We start from the raw sequence: 21,236 nt of genomic DNA, 5'->3' as shown, positions 1-21,236 counted from the left end.
AAGTTTCACCTTTATTTAGTGTTCAACGAAATAGATTTTTTCTATTAATAATTAGCAGCGGAACGAATGACTTCACTTTCCCTTTTTCTAACGCTACACAGATGATTGGTTTTAATCATTTAATTAATTAACAATAGCATCTTGCAGAGTTCCATTCTTCATTAGAGATTTTTGGTAAGCATCAGTAATAATAGAATTTGTCTTCTAGCGATAAATTTGATCTTGTGTTGTTATGTTTTGTCACTTTTTTCTTGGTTTTTAATATTGTGTACAAAGAGATATACTTATTAAACTGTTTTCTCTTTAGACTTATGCCCGTTTTCACCATCAATCCCTACTTTTTAAGTGACCCCTATGGTAACACAACCGGAATTTTGTTTTCATAGCGGTCACTTAAAAATTAGGGCTTGATGGTGAAAACGGGCACTAGTCGTTTAGGTCCTGCTATTAGTGGTACTTCGGCTAACGTAAGCCACTCTTACAAATAAGTGCAACATGTGGTCGCCCTACCGGAAATACCTGAGCCCAGTCAGAGAAATAGGCAGCCGAAGCTGAACAAAAAAGCGTTGCCGTGCCCAGTAGCCTGGAACTGGGCTCCTTTTGTAACTTTCAATTGAATTACAATGAACAAGTCGTGCTACCACACTCATGGAGTAAACATCAAGTATAATAAAATTTGAATTGCTAATGCTAAAGTTTAAAAAATATTCTGATTAGGTAGTTAACACCAAATTCCAAGGCATAACTGTATAAAAAAATACCTGTAATTGATTAGTATAGTAAATAGAGTTGTAAAACAAGTGGCGTCATACGTAGACTAATTCCTCAGTACCTACCTAGTTACCTACCTATTTACTGTATTTTGGTTTTTATTACATAAACGTTTCAATGAACCTTACTGCTAAATTGCACCACCCAACTTTGACCGTAGTAACTTTGACGATAACCGGTGTTTTTTGTATGGAGTTTGGCTGATTTTTGACGTTTGTTAAAGTTGAAGTAAGATGGATTGTCCTAAGGATTTATCTGTTCACTTTTAACCACTCAAAGTTAAAAATATAAATATGACCTGTATTCTGGCTTCATTTCAAGACGGCCGCAATGTCAGACTACTTACAGTTACAAAAACGGCAGGTTGTTTCAGCCGCGGGCGCGGCTAATGTGCGCTGAAAGGTGCTGAAAAGAGACTGGGGAACTCCTTTCAGGTAAGGCTGGGGGCACGCTTGCAACATAGTCTGATAGACAAAAAAGCACAGCAGAACCGACCGAAAGCTGGAGGCTGACTGATGGCAAATCAAAACATACAGAGAGTTAAATAGTCTAATAGTTAAAATAATAAACATCTTGGTCGTAGTGTAGGAGTTAGCCTCGGGAAGATAGCTGGTGGTAGTGTTGCAGGATCAAAAAATCTAGACTTTGGTTTGTGGTCTCCTTATTCAGTAGACTGCCATATCCTGAAATGATGATAATTCAATTTAGCATGATGTTAAGTAATAAAACTTAAATAATAAATACATAAGCGTAAAATCGACACTTGTAAAAAAGACATCAACGAGTTCTCATAAGTATTAATTTAATATTCAGTAATGAATGAATGATCAAAAAAGTTAAAAATAAACTTTTTTAAAAACAAGCTTTTATTCTGAATTTCGAAAGCTTGTATCGCGCATGGAATTTATTCCTCTTTTTCTCTGTTTGCGCTACAAGCTTTCGAAATTCAGAATAAAAGCTTGTTTTTAAAAAAGTTTATTTTTATTATAATTTTATTTTACACTTTTTAGCTATATCTTAATCTCAGGACCCTGGAAATTATCTAACACTAAAGTGCTCGAAAAGACAAATCCAACGAACCCAAACTCGATGAGTTTCTGCCGTTTTGTTTATGAGTTCCTATGGCCACCTCCCGACTCCATCATCAGACCAGCTCAATGGTACCATAATATTGCATTGTCATTGTACTTCCATAAGTATACCAAATTTCAGCTCAGTCGGTTGAGGAGAACTGGTCTTAAATTCAGTTGCAAGATTTGTCCCACACATACTAACAAGTGAAGTCAATATAAAGCTTGTAATAAAAAGCTTGTAATAAAAAATACCGAATCAACGTAACATTGAATCTTGAAATTAATATTCAATGTTACGTTACAATACCTACGTTTTAGTCTAAAACAAATACCTTCATTTATAAAGTAAATCGACTCCTTAGTAACATATTTTTTAATTGGTTCGAGAAAACTGAACCTAAGGTTTGTTACCTACTTCACGATCTGGTAAGGTACGTATGCGCCCGCCCTTACCAGCCAGCCAGTTGGCGAACAAACTGGGGCACCTGTGCGCTGCCTTTGTTCCCGTCTAATCAGAGGCCCGTATGCCTCACACGGAATCCAGATGACGGCATAAAAACTGCCACGTAAGCCTGAAAACTAATCTTGCAAGTAGATTTTTACTAACATCTGTTGTCTAGAGAGGTATCCGAACGGGAGGTCCTAGATTCGATTCCTATAGGTATCTGCCTGCCACGTAAAGACGTCGATTAAGTTATTTCAAACACTGTATCAAAAATATAAGTATTTATGCTCTCGCTTGAGCAGTTAGACAGGATAAAAGCATCTACTGATTAATCTGCAAAATGCAAAAGGAATTTCGTTATAGTTTTTTTTTGCATTATTGCATGCCATTGACCTTACCATTGACAGTATTTTAAACTTCTTTAAAAAACATACTGACCTACTTAGTCAAACCTATAAGAACGTGATCGCTGAAAAAAGAAAAATAAACAAAACGTCGTTGCCTAGCAACGGCCGTATTGACAAAATCGTCAGACGTTTTGTAATCAATTTTTGAAACGTAAAAAATATTTATAAACATGTTTTTTGAAGCTTGTTAGTTGACTATGAAGCTGTTGAAGTTCCACCTGAGGTACCACCCCCCGGGGATCATTCTGGAGTACCTGCAGAAAGGGGTCGTCAAGAATAAGGACATTGACCTGTTAGATCTTAACTGCAAGTAAGAATGTGCTTCTTATCAGTAATATTCAATAAACGGTCTTGTTTTTATCTGGATCAGATTCTTATAATTATCTTATTTGATTTGCATGGGTGACTAAACTGAATGTGTGGTTAAAAATTTAGAGCACTTGTGTACACTTTGACATAAGGTTTGACTCGCCATAAGATTTGTATTTTTCGTATTTTTCCTGCTAATAGTTTGCAGGGCGCTGGCTGGCAGGTCTACACTCTAGCTAGTCTAAGCGAACGATTCGTAAAATAGTTTTTCTTCTTTTCGTTCACATGCATGGTAGAATATCTCCACAACCTGTACGAGTATAATATTATGTTTTTCCAATGTGTTTTTCTTGATTCCAGCTCAGACATAAAAGAGATAGCCAAACGCCTCTACAAGAAGGAGGTGCTGATCACAGAAGAGGTCCGTGAGCAGTTGGAGCAGTGCCTGGATACCCTCAAGAAGAGGATCGAGCACGAGGGTCCGACTGGCAAGCGGTTCTACATCTACAAGACCTTGCAGACCCATGTCCTGCCGCTCACCAATGTAGCTTTTGATAAAACTGGCAATAGGTATATTAGTAGAGTATTACCAATATTAATAGGTGGTAGATAGAGTAGATACTTACCCTCAAGAAGAGGATCGAGCACGACGCCTGACTGGCAAGCGATTCTACATGTACAAGACCCTGCAGACCCACGTTTTGCCACTGACTAACGTAGCCTTTGATAAGACTGGCAACAGGTAATCTAGTAACAATAATAATGTCAATACTCTATAGTAATTTGATAGATTCCCTCAAGAAGGAGATCAGGCGGGGCACATAGCTCGTAGAGCTGATGGCCGTTGAGGCAGAAAAGTTCTCGAGTGGCGACCACTAGGTGGAACGACGATCTGGTGAAGGTCGCTGGAAGAACCTGGATGCAGGCAGTGCAGGACCGGTCGTTATGGAAATCCTTGGGGGAGGCCTTTGTCCAGTAGTGGACGTCATTTGGCTACGAATTCAGGAACGAACGAACGAATATACTTAATAGCACATTAATAGTAAGGTTGTGTTCACAGATGTTTGTCGGGAAGTTACGACAGGACATGCAAGGTCTGGGATGTGGACACCGGCAAGGAACTGAAGACCTTGGCTGGCCACCAGAACGTGGTGTACTCTGTTGCCTTTAACTTTCCCACCTGGTGAGTTAAAGTTTATTTTTTCTTAACAAGAAAATAACATTTAAACTGCACAGTTAGGATGAAGTCTCGTCATTGAAAATAAAATAATAATCTGATTGATTTTGGATAACCAAAAATTTTTTCAGTGGAACATAATCGCAAAAACAACATGGCAGAATATCCACAAAACAACAGTTTATGTACAGGTCACTTAACGTCAATCAGGTTTAAATGTATTACGAGGATTTCCAGTGCAATTCGTTGTCGATAAGTAGTACGCACTAGTAGACCTTGGCAATTTTCTAAATGACATCATAAAAATCCTCTTCTTCTGAAAAACTGGTATCGAAATGTTTTACAAAATACATTTTATTTTGCAACTAGACATAAATAGTTTCTTTCTCACTAGGGGCAGTTCGCTGTAAATATTAATCATCTACTTAATTTGTTATTAAAATTGCGAAAGACATTAGACGCAGGCTACAAAAATTCACAAAGTTTAAATATTAAACTGAACAGAGACCCAACATTGGATACTAATTGAAAACAATGGTTTTGAGTCATCTTCATTGTTTTTGTAAGGCGACGCGTCAGTCGTGTCTGACATTACAAAGCTTTTGTATTCAGTTATTAGAAAAAATAATATTTTACAAATGCACAAAAGTAATTTACTAACCTAAACCAAAACTTTGCAGTTTCAGTATCTTCTGTAAGATGATGGATTTTATCACTTACTACACACTTACTTATCAAATCATCACCAGCACCATCATTCTTCAATGCTTTCATCACCAGCGACCGCGTCATCACCGGCTCGTTCGACAAGTCGGCTCGCGTATGGGACCCATCCACGGGAGAGTGCCTGGCCACTCTATGGGGCCACCGCGGCGAGGTGGTGGCGGCCCAGTTCAGCGCCAAGGGGGACCTTGCAGCCACTGGCTCTATGGACCATACGGCCAAGCTGTATGATGTTAGAACAGGTGAGATTGGATGCTTGACAATACTGGTTAGAAAGGAAAAAAAAATTAAAAGCGCGTCCAAAAAGTTTCGATGCCTAATAATGACCTCACTAATAAGTACCTACCTTATGGCTATACCTTCTGAAGACTACAGGAATTAAGGTATTGTTATTGTATTAATACAAAAATTGCCAAAATTGACGTTACTTTGTCACAGGGGCTGAAATTCACAACTACACTGGTCACACGGCGGAGGTGATCGCGTTGCAGTTTGACCCCAACGAAGGCCAACGCCTCATCACAGGCTCCTTCGATGGCACCATCTCAATGTGGGACACCAGGGTCAAGGAGTAAGTAGTCGGCACAATGCCATCCAAAATATCTTTTTTGACTCAAACAAAATATTTCTTGCGTATCTATGTGCGCAATGTTTCATACCAAAGAAACTTTGCTCTAATACTTCTAATAGGCGTTTTGTTGGTTATTTGGAAATTAATTTTGGTTATAATGTAAAAACTTTACTTGATAGTTACATTATCCAAAACTACATAATTATCTTGCAATTTAGAAGTAAAGAGAACTAAAATTAGTCACAGGAGTGTCATGTCAGGGTAGGAGTCGTGCGTGTCATGACGCATACAAATTGTTCAGTCTTCATAAAAATAAAGGATTTGAGCAGGAAATTTTCATTCAACTAATATGACGATGACGCTATGCTCGGAGTCACTGAGACAGACGAATGTAGGCGTCCACCTACTTCAATCAGAATAAAGACCTCCAGACTGCATTTTGGGTGCATTTGCATAAATTCGTATTTAAATGCATAGACACAAGTTGTTTCTTGTTAGTTAAGCATGTAGCTGTTCTTACGCCTCATCTTGAATATTGCCATTGATCATGAATGATGCAGATTGTAATTGGATTCATACAAAATTACACCAATTTGTAAGAGGTAAATGGCAGGTAACATGTTGCACCAAAATGCCTATAGAGCTCTATGTAGACAATGTTACATTCGCTATCATCATCATCATCATCTCAGCCATAGGACGTCCACTGCTGAACATAGGCCTCCCCCAATGCTTTCCATGTTACCCGGTTGGTAGCGGCCTGCGTCCAGCGCTTTCCTGCTACCTTTATGATGTCGTCGGTCCACCTTGTGGTCCACATTCGCTATCGATTAATCTAAATAAGATAATTTACACTGACACGACATCAGTACTGCCGCGTTCGGAAGTAATTTCATACAAAAAGCAAAAAGTATTAAATCCACCAATGCGAAGCGGAGCGAAGATGACAGTAGACGTGTTTTAAATAACCAATCAGATTTCCTAGTTTCCTGAATAAATATAGTTATTCAAAACCCTTCTCCACTCCGTTGTCTCCGTTCTGCCTTGATGGAAACCGGGCCTAACTATCGGATTCTAAAACTACTTCTGACTGACTGTAATTTTTCAGCCGTGTATCAGTGCTCCAAGGCCACGATGGTGAAATCTCCAGCGTGCAATTCAACTGGGACAGCTCGCTAGTGGGCTCCGCGTCCTTGGACGGCAGCGCCAAGCTGTGGGACGCTCGCAGCACCGCCTGTTTGGCCACTGTGGCGGGACACACGGACGAGGTCGGTGCCTGGTATTTACACTAGTTCTGTCAATAAGCTTAGTACTGATTAGGCTTTAGATTAGATGCTGTAGATCCTGGCTACACAGGAGTTGCAGCGGTGGTAACGAGAGGTGGGAGTAGTCCCGTAGCATATAGATTCTTGTACACTTCATTTATGCACAAGCATAATAGGTGCTGACGGCCGTTGAGGCAGCAAGGTTCTGGAATGGAGGCCGCGTACCGAAAAACGCAGCGTGGGACGTCCACCTGCAAGGTGGACCGACGACATCATAAAGGTAGCAGGGAAGCGCTGGACGCAGGCTGCTACCAATCGATCAACATGGAAAGCATTGGAGGAGGCTTATGTTCAGCAGTGGACGTCCTATAGCTGAAATGATGATGATGATGATGATGATGATGATGATGATCATAATATTTGCTAAGCACAAAACAGTATAGGTACCAACTGAACTACAGATGATGGTATTCAGAAGATTTCATGCAACTTAGAACTTTACCAATATGATACGCAAGCTAGCTGAAGTAGTCTGCACCAATTGTTTCAAGCAACAAAAACTTTAATATGAAGTATGATATTTCATTCTTTGGAATACATTAAACCGCCTGCTTGAGCAGTCATTAAGGCTCAGAGATCTGCTCAATTTGACTATAAACACTCGAGCCGCCCACAAGGGCGGCACAAGTATAACATAAGTGTACAAACACCTGTTGACTATGAATGCTCTATCCAACCATACATGCAAACACTTAATTTACTTATCATCCTATCTTCCGCATAACCAGGTCCTCGATATCTGCTTCGACTGGGCCGGGCAGAGGATGGCGACGTCTTCCAGCGACTGCTCGGCGCGCATCTACGACGTGCGCTCTGACTTCAAGGAGCTGGCCGTCATGAAGGGCCATAGGGAGGAGGTGTCCAAGGTCAGACTTTATTTAGGACGTCATCTCGTTCTTCGTATTGTCCGGTTTGTCCTACTGGAAAATGGAACGAAATGACGTTCCTGCAGTAGAAGAGCAGCGCAACGAGAGGGTGGTACAATCAGGCCAGGATTTTAGCCAAACCACTTGTGATGTACTCGTATTTCTGTGCGTACTAAAATTTATTTAAAATAGGTACTTTTCATCCAATAAACATAATTATGGTGCAGGTCGCTTCTAATTCGTATGTTCTACTATGTTTTCTGCCTGAAATTAAGACAAATTAGATACATGACTTAGTTATAAGATTGATAAACTGACTAAACTGCCACTTACTTGCTCTATTCCATTCAGGTGTGCTTCAGCCCGGCTGGAGGTTGCTTGCTGACGGCGTCTGCCGACCGCTCCGCCAGGGTCTGGAATACCAACACGGGCAACTGTATACAGGTACTCTTGACTTATGGTCCTATGTCCCCTAGATGGGGCAGAGGGCGTCCACAACAGTCCTCCATCGCGTTCGGTCTTGAGCTATGTGTTTTATCTCGCTCCAAGTCTTGCCGATCTTCTTCGCCTCGTCTGCCACAGGTACTCAATAGTTTTTAAATTTAATCTATACCAGCCTAGAGTTGCATCTGTCTATATCAGCCTTTAGGGGGTTCGCCTTCGAACGGCAAACGAAGAGGAGGCCTATCCTTTTCAACCCTCCACCGACTTCTGTCCCTGGCCACTTGCATCCAGTTTACTCCAGCCTGCTGCCGGATGTCGTCTGTCCACCGTTTAGGCGGTCTTCCCCTGCCGCGGGTGTTGTTGCGGGGTCTTCGCTCCCGGGTCTTTCTGGCCCAGCGATCTTGGGATAAGAGTTGCATATCAAACTAAATTATAAATAACTTGAAAAAATCCAACTGCCTAAGGCGGGAATCGAACCCATGGCCTCAATAGTTTGTTGTCATATTCATTGGTATGGCGAACAAATTCATTCATTCATTTTTTTGCATTAAAAAGATAAGCATGAAAAACCTGAATAAATCATGCAAAATACTAATCAAATTCCTTGTTTTAATTAGCTTAATATTATGTAGATATTGCAAGTAAATTATTCAACACAATATTATTTGCATAATAATTAGTCACTGACTCATTTCAACTTTGTTACAGCGAATGTAATGATTCACTACGCGACACCGTTTCGTGGATCCGATACAGTTTTCCTTTCATTTCCCAATTACCTACTAATTCCATTTCACAAGGAACATCTGTATTTATTGTTTTACTTGTGTTTTCTTTGTTCATCACCGTTTGAATCGTTTCGTCTTCGAGTATTTGTGTTTTGGCGCGAATGTTTTCAATTTTTTTTCATTTGGAACATTGACTCAGCGACTTCCTTTGCGCGGATTGCTAGAATGCATTGTATGCGCTACCAACCAGGCAACATGGAAAGCATTGGGGGAGGCCTATGTTCAGCAGTGGACGTCCTATGGCTGAGATGATGATGATGATGATTGTATGCACGCGCACAGGCAAAAATCATTGTCAATGCAGCCTCGCATTCCGCGTAATGCAGTCTCAACCTCATTTTAAAACATTCCTAGCAAAGAAAGCGACCTCTCGTGGGCTGAAGGATTCTCCTCATTTTATTAGGGTTTTTTCATGAAGATCTAATCATGCATTTGCCTCTAATTTAGTAAATTACAAAGGGTCGTCTCTCCTTAGTGGAGACTAAATGACCATCATCAAGATGATGTTTTCAAGACCTAATGATGATTTCTTTGTAGGTTCTCTCTGGTCACCAAGGGGAAATCTTCTCATGCGCCTACTCTTACGCCGGAGATGCCATCATCACAGCCTCCAAAGACAACACCTGCAGGATCTGGAGATGATTCGACTGGTGGCTGTAGGCGCAGCCACTGGGACTTCTTACAATTTTCTATTTTATTATCCTTTGGAGATCTGGTAACTGAGAATTTTCCTGCAATAATGTAGCAACGATTTATATGAGGAACGAATATACTTTAAACTTTATTTGAGAAACACATGAAAAAAAGGAAAAATGTGTAATGAAATTAAAAATAATGCGGAAGAGGATTAGTAACAATTAATCTTAATTAAAATAATAACGTACATAATTTAATTAGATTCAATTTACAAAAACAGTATCACGAAGTAATCATTTCAATCTTATTTTTTGTAAGTCTGAAAACTTGATAAACACTTTTCTTGCATAGTTTTTTCACGTAGATAGCTTACGTAGCTTTCTCATACGATACATAATTAGGTATACTAGTATAATATTTAGCTAGCTCTTTCCCTTAGTATTGTTAGTCGAAGAAAACTTATGTCGCGGTAGCTAAATCCATTTACTAAAATGAAAGTTGAAAGGTAACACCGCGGATCACACACCGCGTAAAATTGGAACAGTCTTATCTTTGAACTTTTGAAGTCTTATCGATCTTAGCTTTTATATTATATCAATGTTTCGAAACTAATGTATACCGACTTATCGCATTAACAAACAACAATTATTTTACTTACTTACTGCAAAGATAAGTAACTTTCTGAATGAGTTCCCAGTAAACTTACTTATTGGAATCATGAATAATGTACACCTAAAATAATTCATTGTATTTCCAGTTTATTAAAATACTACAAGTTATGTAATTAAATTATTTCTAAAGAAGCACTACGATATTTACTGTTGTTGATCAATAATTGACATTATAATAGAGTATACTAAAATGCACTTTTTACTGCTGCTCAATGCATTGTTTAGTGATAAAGAGGGTAATAAATAATTTTTTACGATGACACACTTTTTCATTAATTCCTATATGAACAATTCATTCACTTAAGTACGTAGCCGTCTCTACCTAATTTAACGCCGCAGGGTTGCAAAACAATAATACGCAGGATGCTTCCATCATACTTAAAAACAATGTTACATTCACAAATAATCTTTCCAACTATCTTCTGATGACGTCAGAACAACAAGACGAGATAAAAAAATGATCTCTGACCCACAAAAACTGACTAAAGTGATTTATTGGCCATAACTTCAATCACAAATGGCTGCTACTAAAATGTAACTAGATTATCTGTATTTTCTCAGCCGAGTAAATTGAGCGGCAATCGTCGACAATATCAACAAGTGTAAACAAAGAGTCATCGCTAACGGGAGCATCCTGCCGGGACGGGGGTCAAATGAGACCCGATAAGCCGCACACTCGCCAACACTAGCGTTAGATGTGTTACATAATAGTGCAATCTGACGCTCGAGTTATTTGAGAAGTCTGACGCCCGTATTTACAAACGATGCTTGCTTAAGTGAAGCAGCAAATCGAACGCACAGCGTTGAATAGAGGTGTGTGTCACCCTGTGCGTCCACATGCACTGTGAGACCTCATAGTAATGTTTGTGAATACGGGCGTGAATCAGTTTGGCGCTGTCAATCGAGAAATCACCACACATTTGATCACGAACCATCGCTAGAAATGCATCCTTTCAAAACGAAACACGCTTCAATGGTGTTTATATGAACCCTATGGCAGACGTAGAGCTACCGAAACCGTAGAGGTAACAATTAGCGAGGTTGTTACTATGGTTTTTATTTTCATAGTCCATTTCAGAACACACCAAAGATGAAAATGGTGGGAAAATCCGTTTGTACGGATTACTTCTGTAATCCAGTAATTTTCATCTTAGAACTCTCTCTGAAAACACAGTTTAAAATGTTGCTAACCCTTTGTAGCCTGAAAAACAAGTGCTACAATGTTACAGAAATAATTTTCCTCAAACACTTATAAGGAATAATAATTTATAAATCAAAACAAATATTTAAGGAAAATAGGTACGTCAATTTTAATGTTTTATCAAGTAAGTAACACTTCTGTTACGGAGCGTACGTAAACATTACATATGTGCACATTCCCGCTCAAATGGATGGTCAGCTCATTAGCACTGCGAACTCCTTGCAGAGCGGTTGTGTTCACAGTTACTAGTTAGTTAATACCAGTGATAATGTTGCCAAAGTTATTAATTTTAACTCTAGTTGTAGCGCTAGCGAAGTCAGAGTATAAGTATGAGACGAAATATTTCAAAGTGCCGTTGGATCACTTCGGCTACCAGAGAAGCGAGGAGTTCCAGATCAAGTATCTGGTGAATGACGATTACTGGAACACTAATAATGGACCTATATTCTTCTACACCGGGAATGAGGTAAGACAACGGTTCTTCTTTTAGATGTGTTATTTAAAATTGTGCATAAAAATAGTAGCGTTTCATTTGCTCATTGCAATCCGTCTACAACATGGATAACTCAGTCTTACATTGAAACCATCATCAGCTCAAAAGGAAGAAGAATCATGTGTACAATTGGCAAGACTTGTTATAGCATGGGTAGGCATTAAGAGGTAGAGTCAAAAGTTTGTAAAGTAACAGCAGCATCATTGACAATAATTCCGTGAATGCTTTCGATAAAAAATCTATTATGACTATGATATGGGTATTCCCAAGATTGTTACATTCAAAGCTGCTCGCTAATCTACTTATTACTAGTAGGTATTACGAAACTAATAGGGGTTAGGTCAAGGTCTCATTTTCTCAGATTAATAGTATTATCGCGTTTCGCAATACATCAAATTCCTCATTACTTTATGAGTACTCATTAATTTTATCTTCTACTAGTAATAATAATGTGTCTAAGTTCAAGTGAACTTTGTATGTTGAATCAAGTAGTGTACTTAACGTACTTAAGTATTGTGGTTCGCATTCTTGACATGTGATCTTAAATGGCTCAAATATCAGTACTGCTATTAAAGTAAATTACTTATGTACCCATTGTATGTATGTACTGCTATTACATAAGTTACGCACTTTTATAAATATTTCAATAAAGAAGTTCGTCGTTGCTTGATAACTTTAGCTGTGAACCATGTTTATTTCGCGTTTTAATTGATAAAAAATTATCATTAATTTAGAAGATTTGCTCGTCAGTATATTTATAGAAAAGAACAGTTAAGAGTGAACTGATTAGAAAAGTTGAATGACCGAAATGTAATTGGTTATTGACCTCACAAAAAAAATATAGAGTTGCGAACTTTAATTTACTTTGAGCCAATTTCAAACCTCTGAAAAAAATGTTCAAGAAAGATTACAGTCAAGTGGGTGGAGGTCGATAAATATTCTATTCTCTGATTTTCATAAGTTTCCACGGCTTTCTTGGTTATTTAATGAAAATGTAGAGTTATTTTTAAGGTACATTACCTACATTCCTTTGACGATTTTATGGTCATTTAATGACGAATCTAATAAAACAGTTGGCAATTTTAATCAATTCCCATCCTGAAATGTGAATAAAATGTTTCAGGGTCAAATTGAAGTATTCGCCCAACACACGGGCTTCATGTGGGAGATCGCGCAGGAGTTCAACGCAAAGATTGTATTTGCAGAACACAGGTTAGTTCTATTGAAGGAATAATACCACTTTTTGTATACCACGGGAAAAGTGATCATGCAAAAGGCAAACTTTTCCTACGGTGAACGACTTGACACCTAGGAAGAGGGTGGAACTTGCAATGTTCCATTCTCCTACGTACCTTATTTTTTACATTTTACCCTTGAATCATTACTGGTATTGAATAATAATAACTTTAAAAAAAAATAAAACCGACTTCAAATGCGTGTACACAAATAATACCTATTCAACAAAAAAATAATCGTTCAAATTGGTTCATAATCGGCGGAGATATTGCGTATAAAAAAGTTCATCCCCAATTTTCCGCCCTTGGGGGTGAAATATTTTCTTCAAATTCGCATGAAACCACCCTTTTGATAATACCTATTCAACAAAAAAATAATCGTTCAAATTGGTTTATAATCGGCGGAGATATTGCGTATAAAAATGTTCATCCCCAATTTTCCACCCTTGGGGGTTGTTTTTTTTATTATTAAATTTAAATGGGACCACTCTTAAGGTATTACCTATACGCGGAAAAAAGATTTGTTCAAATCGGTTCATAATTGGCGGAGTTATCGCGTAACAAACATAGAAAAAAAAAACATACGGGTCGAATTGAGAACCTCCTCCTTTTTTTGAAGTCGGTTGATTAGCTCAAAAAGGAAAGGAATATTTTAACAAAATACTTTAATAGATCTAGCGCTTAATTCAGTCAGTGTCTGAGGTGCCGCTCCCGCACGGGAGTGGTGACATTAACATTATGACGTGATAGAGCATATAAATCTGAAGAAAATCTGAAGTCTCGCTGACATTTTGCCGTTACAAAAACACCCACACTCCCGTGCCGCTCGTATACCTCAGGCACTGATTGAGTTAAGCATAAAGAAAGACCCATAGTAATGAAAAAGATTTAAAAAAGACGCTTCCTACTTTGAAACCTCGACAGCTGGCAATTGTTTCCCGAGCCTTTCTAACCTTCCTTCAGTCGTCATCCACATCTTGACATAAACTTCCAGGTACTACGGCACGTCGATGCCGTTCGGCAACAAGTCCCTGGACAAGGAGCACGTGGGCTACTTGACGTCTGCGCAGGCGCTGGCCGACTACGCCGACCTGCTCGACCATCTGCAAGACCACGCAGTCAAGCCCAAGTACCCGGTCATTGCTTTTGGAGGTATGAGAACAGTTTGGAATATTGCGGATTACCTGCAGCATTTAGGCCCCTCGCCCACGGTGACCTTTTGTAGTGATGCTGTCGCGCGTTTCGTAAACGAGCCACAGCATCGCTACTAACGCGCGCTAGACACATTTGCAACGCACTACAGACAGAAGTAATGCCAACGCACTACTAACGCGCTACAGAATCACGACTGTATCGATGTGAACGCGCAATAGAATCACTACTACATCGCTACAAAAGTCGCGTTGGCGAGGGGCCTTAGAACTGCTGTGTTGAACTAAAATTAGAACTCTGAGCTTTATGCACACGAGGTTTTTTCAGACACTAATCTATACTTATAATAAATCTGTAGAGAGGTCAATTCTGTACATGAAATATATTTTCAAAATAACTATCAGGGGGTGATTAGTGATCGATACTGATGCCAAAAATGCAATCAGTAAAATTTTTGTCTGTCTGTCTGTCTGTCTGTCTATCTGTCTGTCTTTCTGTCTGTCTGTCTGTCTGTATGTTCCTTATAGAAACAAAAAGTACTCGACGGATTTTAACGAAACTTGGTACAATTATTCTTCATACTCCTGGGCAGGTTATAGGATACTTAGGAATTCCCACGGGAACGGGAATTAGCGGGAAAATCCTTTTGTATGAAAAATCTAAACCGCTTAAGTTAGACGCTTGAAATTTGGCATGCAGGTACCTTAGTAAACTTAAAGCTTAGTTACAACAGGATATTACAAAATTCCCACGAGAACGGGAGTTAGCGGGAAAAAACATTTGTATGAAAAATCTAAACCGCTTAAGTTAGACGCTTGAAATTTGGCGTGCAGGTACCTTAGTAAACTTAAAGCTTAGTTACAACAGGATATTGCAAAATTCCCACGGGAACGGGAGTTAGCGGGAAAAAACATTTGTATGAAAAAATCTAAACCGCGTAAGATAGATGAAGGGGGTAAAACGGGATCCACGCGTACGAAGTCGCGGGCGGCCGCTAGTACATAATAATATGTTCGTTTTACGATCGCTTACACGGAGCACTCCATTCGATGGAAATGCCTGAAAAAAACACACGCTATGTATGAGTATACCATCTCTTTTTCGCTAATAATGACTCAAAAGCTGATGGCGCTAAGAACGTAAATAGTTAGTAAACCAAGAGTTATGAAGGTAAACGAGAATGAGATGTTTGGACCAAAAGTTAAGACTGGAAGAAAATGTCACGGCATTAAGTTGACCTTTTGTACCATACATGTTGCATCAAGTTTTTTTATCTTAAATAATCTGTCTATTGCTGCACCAAAATGTTTAGCTCTACATTTTATGAAAAACTAGCGATTAGTATTATACTTAAAACCCTTCCTCTTGATTCAATCTAAGTACCTACCTATTAAAAAAAACAGCATCAAAATCCGTTGCGTAGTTTTAAAGATCTAAGCATACATAGGGACAGACAGACAGGAAAGCGACTTTGTTTTTTAATAAGTAAGTAGTGATAATGCAATTTATTTACCTTGCGATCCTCTCCAGGCTCGTACGGCGGCATGCTGGCTGCCTACTTCCGCATGAAGTACCCTCACCTGGTGTCGGGCGCCATCGCGGCGTCGGCGCCGGTGCACATGTATCCTGGCATGGCGCCCTGCGACGCCTACTTCCGCATCGTCACCTCCAGCTTCGCGCTCGAGGGGCAGAGCTGTAGGGACAACATCAAGCGCTCTTGGAAGGTCTTGAGGTAAGATCACGAGCTGGTTACCTTGGCTCATCCTCCAACCGCCTCTGTGGTCTAGTGGTAAGACCACCTGCTTCAGACGCAGAGGTCCCGGGTTTGATTCCCAGTGGGGGCTGATTTTTCTGTTCGGTTTGGTTGGTGGTAGGGCTTGTTCTAAGTCCGCCTGGCTATCTACCACCATCTTACCTAAGTCTGGTCGCCATAACAACAATGTTAACAGCATTGTTGTGTTCCGGCAGTTAGAGGTAAGATAGCCAGTTCCTCCGTGGTAGAGGATTCCGGGTGAAGCTCGCTTCCACCTTCGGCCTGATCGTCACTTACCATCAGGTGAGATACAGGCCAAGAGCTTCCTCGTTGTGGATAAAAAAAAAAGCTCGTATGATGTCATGCTGGCCGCATACTTCCGCATGAAGTACCCTCACCTGGTGACGGGCGCCATCGCGGCGTCGGCGCCGGTGCACATGTATCCTGGCATGGCGCCCTGCGACGCCTACTTCCGCATCGTCACCTCCAGCTTCGCGCTCGAGGGGCAGAGCTGTAGGGACAACATCAAGCGGTCCTGGAAGGTCTTGAGGTAAGGACACGAGCTGGTTACCTTAGCTCATCCTCCAACCGCCGCTGTGGTCTAGTGGTAAGACCACCTGCTTCAGACGCAGAGGTCCCGGGTTCGATTCCCAGTGGGGGCTGATTTTTCTGTTCGGTTTGGTTGGTGGTAGGGCTTGTTCTAAGTCCGCCTGGCTATCTACCACCTTCTTACCTAAGTCTGTCGCCATAACAACAATGTTAACAGGATTGTTGTGTTCCGGCAGTTAGAGGTAAGATAGCCAGTTCCTCCGTGGTAGAGGATTCCGGGTGAAGCTCGCTTCCACCTTCGGCCTGATCGTCACTTACCATCAGGTGAGATACAGGCCAAGAGCTTCCTCGTTGTGGATAAAAAAAAAGCTCGTATGATGCCATGGTGGCCGCGTACTTCCGCATGAAGTACCCTCGCCTGGTGACGGGCGCCATCGCGGCGTCGGCGCCGGTGCACATGTATCCTGGCATGGCGCCCTGCGACGCCTACTTCCGCATCGTCACCTCCAGCTTCGCGCTCGAGGGGCAGAGCTGTAGGGACAACATCAAGCGGTCTTGGAAGGTCTTGAGGTAAGAACACGAGCTAGTCACCTTGGCCCATCCTTCCCAAGCTTGTACGGTAGCATGCTGGCTGCCTACTTCCGCATGAAGTACCCTCACCTAGGCTGGTTTTAGTGTCACGCGGACCGTCCGGTGCGGACCCGCTCCGCACGGCCAATCTGTATGAACTTCTAGGGAGCGTTTTAGAGTAATGCGGTCCGGAGGAACCGCTCCGCTCCCTAGCAGTTCATACAGATCGGCTGTGCGGAGCGATCCGCACTGACAGTCCGCGTGACACTAAAACCAGCCCTAGTGACGGGCGCCATCGCGGCGTCGGCACCGGTGCACATGTATCCTGGCATGGCGCCCTGCGACGCCTACTTCCGCATCGTCACCTCCAGCTTCGCGCTTGAAGGGCAGAGCTGCAGGGACAATATCAAGCGGTCGTGGAAGGTTTTGAGGTAAGGACACGAGCTGGTTACCTTGGTCCATTCTCCAAGCTCGTATGATGTCATGCTGGCCGCATACTTCCGCATGAAGTACCCTCACCTGGTGACAGGCGCGGCGCCTGTAGGGACAACATCAAGCGGTCCTGGAAGGTCTTGAGGTAAGAAAACTAGCTAGTACCTTGATCCATTCACCAGCCTCGTACGGCGACATGCTAGCTGCATACCTCCGCATGAAGTACCCTCACCTGGTGTCGGGCACCATCGCGGCGTCGGCGCCGGTGCACGGGACAATATCAAGCGCTCTTGGAAAGTCTTGAGGTAAGGACACGAGCTGGTTACCTTGCCATCCTCTTCAGACTCGTACGGTAGTATGCTGGCCGCATACTCCGCATGAAGTGCCCTCACCTGGTGAAGTTACATATGAATCGTCTTAGGACGTCAACGTGCTAAGACACAAGCAACAGATAGTGTTCCTTATGTCTGGCAGTAAGTTGTGCATGCTAAATTATAGGCGTCAGATGCGTTACGTAAAATTTTCTGTTGTTATAGTAACATCATAAACACATAATACGCTAAGCGACTGATCATGGTAAGTGCAATAAAGATCGCCTCGCAGCCATGAAATAATGATGATGATGACTCCTGTAACTTAGTTGGAAGCGCCTGCCTGCACGCCTAAACTGACTCTAGTTGGCTTTTTTAGTATTCCTAGAGAACTTGCCAAGACTAACTAGCTAAGCTACATTGGGCTCGAACTAAACAGTGCAATTAGATACAATAACCCTCCTTCTGGATGCCAAAAAACCCCTCCTTCTGGCGCAGTCGGGTAAAAAAACAATAATCCCTTTCCAGAAACTTCGCCACCTCAGCCAACAACACCGCCTGGTTGAAATCCAAATGGAACCTCTGCGACCCCGTCAAGAACACCACCGACGTGCAGCAGCTGGTAGACTTCCTGCAGTCCATGTACGAGACGCTGGCCATGGTCAACTACCCGTTCGAGTCGGACTTCCTCGTGCCGCTGCCCGCCTACCCAGTCAGGGTCGTGTGCCAGTACTTGAACGAGACGTTCAATAATAACACGGTGCTGCTGGAGGTAAGATCGTTATATCATCGTTTCAGCCAAATGACGACCACTGCTGGACAAAGGTCTCCCCCAAGGATTTTACAATGACTGGTCCGGCGCTGCCCGCATCCAGCGGGTACTTCCCGCGATCTTCACCGGATCGTCGGTTCACCTAATGGAAGACCTGCCCACACTACGTCTTCCATATCCTTATCTATTTCTTGGAAAAAAAAACGCGTTCGTTCGTTTCAGCCGAAAGACGTCCACTGCTGGACAAAGGCCGCCCCCAATGATTTCCACACAGACGGGTCCTGCGCTGCTCGCATTCAGGCACCTCCAGCGACCTTAACATTTCTATTTCAACATATTTTTCAAGTTAAAATACATGAAGTACGGTACCTGCCTACCGATATTATGCAACTTTGCTGTTTATTTTAAAACACTGTTTTATTTCCACAGCAAATCGGAAAGGTGCTGGACACGTTCACCAACTACGACAAGAAATCAAAATGCGTGGACTACAAGAAAGGGAGCGACTACGGAAACTTGGACGCGTCCGGTTGGGACTATCAGGTATATGCCCGTCTCTACTTAGCTGTAAAAGGATTCCATATTTTGGGAATCCCTATCTTTTAATAATGGCATGAGCCCGTGAGTTATTAACGTTAAACCGAAGAACCTATGGACTTAGAGTAAAAAAAAATATCTAAAAAATAATAAATAATTTATTTCAGACTTTCATCCATAGTTTGTTAGTTGGGATTAGTAACAATTTTTCCTTATATTATGTTAGTTGAGTTAGTGCACATTACTTTTACTTTTATTTAATTTTATCATCTTAATCTTACAAGTTCATCTAAAAATCACCAACAAATGTCATGAAGTTTCCCAAAGTACTATCATAAAATAGCTATCTTTCGTCCACCAGGCATGCACAGAGATGGTGATGCCAATGTGCACCAACGGGCAATACGACATGTTCGAGGTTGAGCCGTGGAACTTCACGCGGTTCTCGGAGGACTGCCACGCCAAGTTTGGAGTCTACCCGCAGCCTGACGCAGCCAGGATCGCGTATGGGGGCGACAGACTCGCGGCCGCTTCTAACATCGTGTTTAGCAATGGGCTACTGGACCCGTGGACAGCAGGTTCGTACCCACTTTCTTGTTGGCGAAAGTTCACATTCATACTCTCCAAAAACATCTCAGTTACTTTACTTAATCGTTTTCTGGTCGGGATTCAGAAACAATACAACATCGATCAACTTAAGAACGGCTAGACAGATTTTGATGAAATTTAATATCGAAGTAGGTGACTGGCACCCTGGAATAACATACAGGACTTTTTACCCAACTACCCAAAAAAGGAGGGCAATGTCTATCCGTAGTTTATTAGTTAATCTAATAAACTACGGATAGCCCGCGACGCGACGTTAGGACCATCTCACTGACAACAATCATTGTCAGTAGAGGCACGCGCGCACGGGTGACTTTTTGTCATCATGACAATATATCTTTCTCTTTTACACTTCTATAAAGAGAAAAAGAGAGACAAACTGTTATAGTTCCAAAATACTGGACTGTCCTGTCGATGACATTGACAGTGGGGCGCCACCGTCAATACCGGATCGCTGGTTCAGATTTTTGCCATGTTGGAAACCATATAGTTGAACGATGGTAGCGCCCCCCTGTCATTGAGTTTGGTGGGACATTTCAGCGTGGGTCATCTATACCACAAAATTCTATCTTGTGCTGTCATGGTGACAAAACCCGTGCGCGCACGCTCTTAGGCTGTAAGAAATACGCCCAGCACTCCGAGCAGCTAGTGTTTTATAAATGATGGTTAAATCCCTATTTTGTCTCAGGTGGTATCCTCAACACGGTGAGCGAGTCGGTGGAAGCCGTGGTGATCCTGAACGGGGCGCACCACCTCGACCTGATGCCGAGCCATCCCAGCGACCCGTCGACCGTCGTGTATGCGCGCGACTTCCACAAGCACAGGATCCAAAAGTGGATCAGGCAGTTTAGGAAAATGAACTAGAGTTAGCTGTTTAGTTTTAGTTTAGATAAATAAATGAATAAGGATTTTTTATTTTTGTTTTTTTTTTGTTTTTAATCCCCTGTTTGACACCATGTAGGTAGAATTTGTAGGACAAGAATTACGGTATATTATTGTCTAATGCAATATAATTTTAGTTACATCGTGTGCAGTTTCACAAACGGTATGGGCGTTCTAAATAAACGTTATTTCACTGTTGAAATACTTAACCGTCGTGATTTTTTTATCGACAACATCTCAGATGATGGAAAATGATGATCTGGCCGAAGGTGGAAGCAAGCTCGCTTAGAATCGTCAACCACAAAAAGAACTGGCTATCTTACCTCATACTGCTGAAATCGTTGTTTTATTTTGCACCTCATGAACTTTCACGAAAACTTATGAACCCTATTTTACAATAATCGACCGACGGTTTGTAAATGCATTGTAACTAAAAATAAAAAATTAACGCTTCATCACCAGCTTCACTTTCCCAAGAAAACATTGGTACCCCGCGTATTTTTTTTCTTTACAAAATAATGTTTTTTTTTTATTGCG

At 41.5% G+C, this 21,236-nt stretch overlaps 2 protein-coding genes across 2 annotated transcripts; both read left to right on the top strand.

Annotated features, from left to right (window-relative positions):
* The first annotated feature begins 2,804 nt into the window (after window positions 1–2,804).
* LOC135074778 (dynein assembly factor with WD repeat domains 1) lies at window positions 2,805–10,466 on the top strand. Its single transcript, XM_063969164.1, has 9 exons — window positions 2,805–3,006; window positions 3,366–3,575; window positions 4,066–4,188; window positions 4,963–5,147; window positions 5,344–5,476; window positions 6,585–6,744; window positions 7,530–7,667; window positions 8,019–8,111; window positions 9,437–10,466. The coding sequence occupies exons 1-9, from the start codon at window positions 2,894–2,896 to the stop codon at window positions 9,539–9,541; spliced, it is 1,260 nt and encodes a 419-aa protein (XP_063825234.1). The 5' UTR covers window positions 2,805–2,893; the 3' UTR covers window positions 9,542–10,466.
* Window positions 10,467–11,571: 1,105 nt separating this feature from the next.
* LOC135076493 (lysosomal Pro-X carboxypeptidase) lies at window positions 11,572–20,732 on the top strand. The gene is made up of 8 exons (XM_063970979.1): window positions 11,572–11,873; window positions 13,024–13,112; window positions 14,130–14,287; window positions 15,818–16,019; window positions 18,431–18,674; window positions 19,104–19,217; window positions 19,573–19,789; window positions 20,506–20,732. Exons 1-8 carry the CDS (start codon window positions 11,676–11,678, stop codon window positions 20,679–20,681), a joined length of 1,398 nt encoding a protein of 465 aa, XP_063827049.1. The 5' UTR covers window positions 11,572–11,675; the 3' UTR covers window positions 20,682–20,732.
* Window positions 20,733–21,236: the final 504 nt, after the last annotated feature.

The sequence above is a fragment of the Ostrinia nubilalis genome, chromosome 1 (assembly GCF_963855985.1).
Source record: "Ostrinia nubilalis chromosome 1, ilOstNubi1.1, whole genome shotgun sequence".
In the NCBI taxonomy this organism is placed as follows: domain Eukaryota; kingdom Metazoa; phylum Arthropoda; class Insecta; order Lepidoptera; family Crambidae; genus Ostrinia; species Ostrinia nubilalis.
The sequence above is the reverse complement of the archived record's forward strand: the minus strand, read 5'-3'. Positions and strand labels throughout refer to the sequence as shown.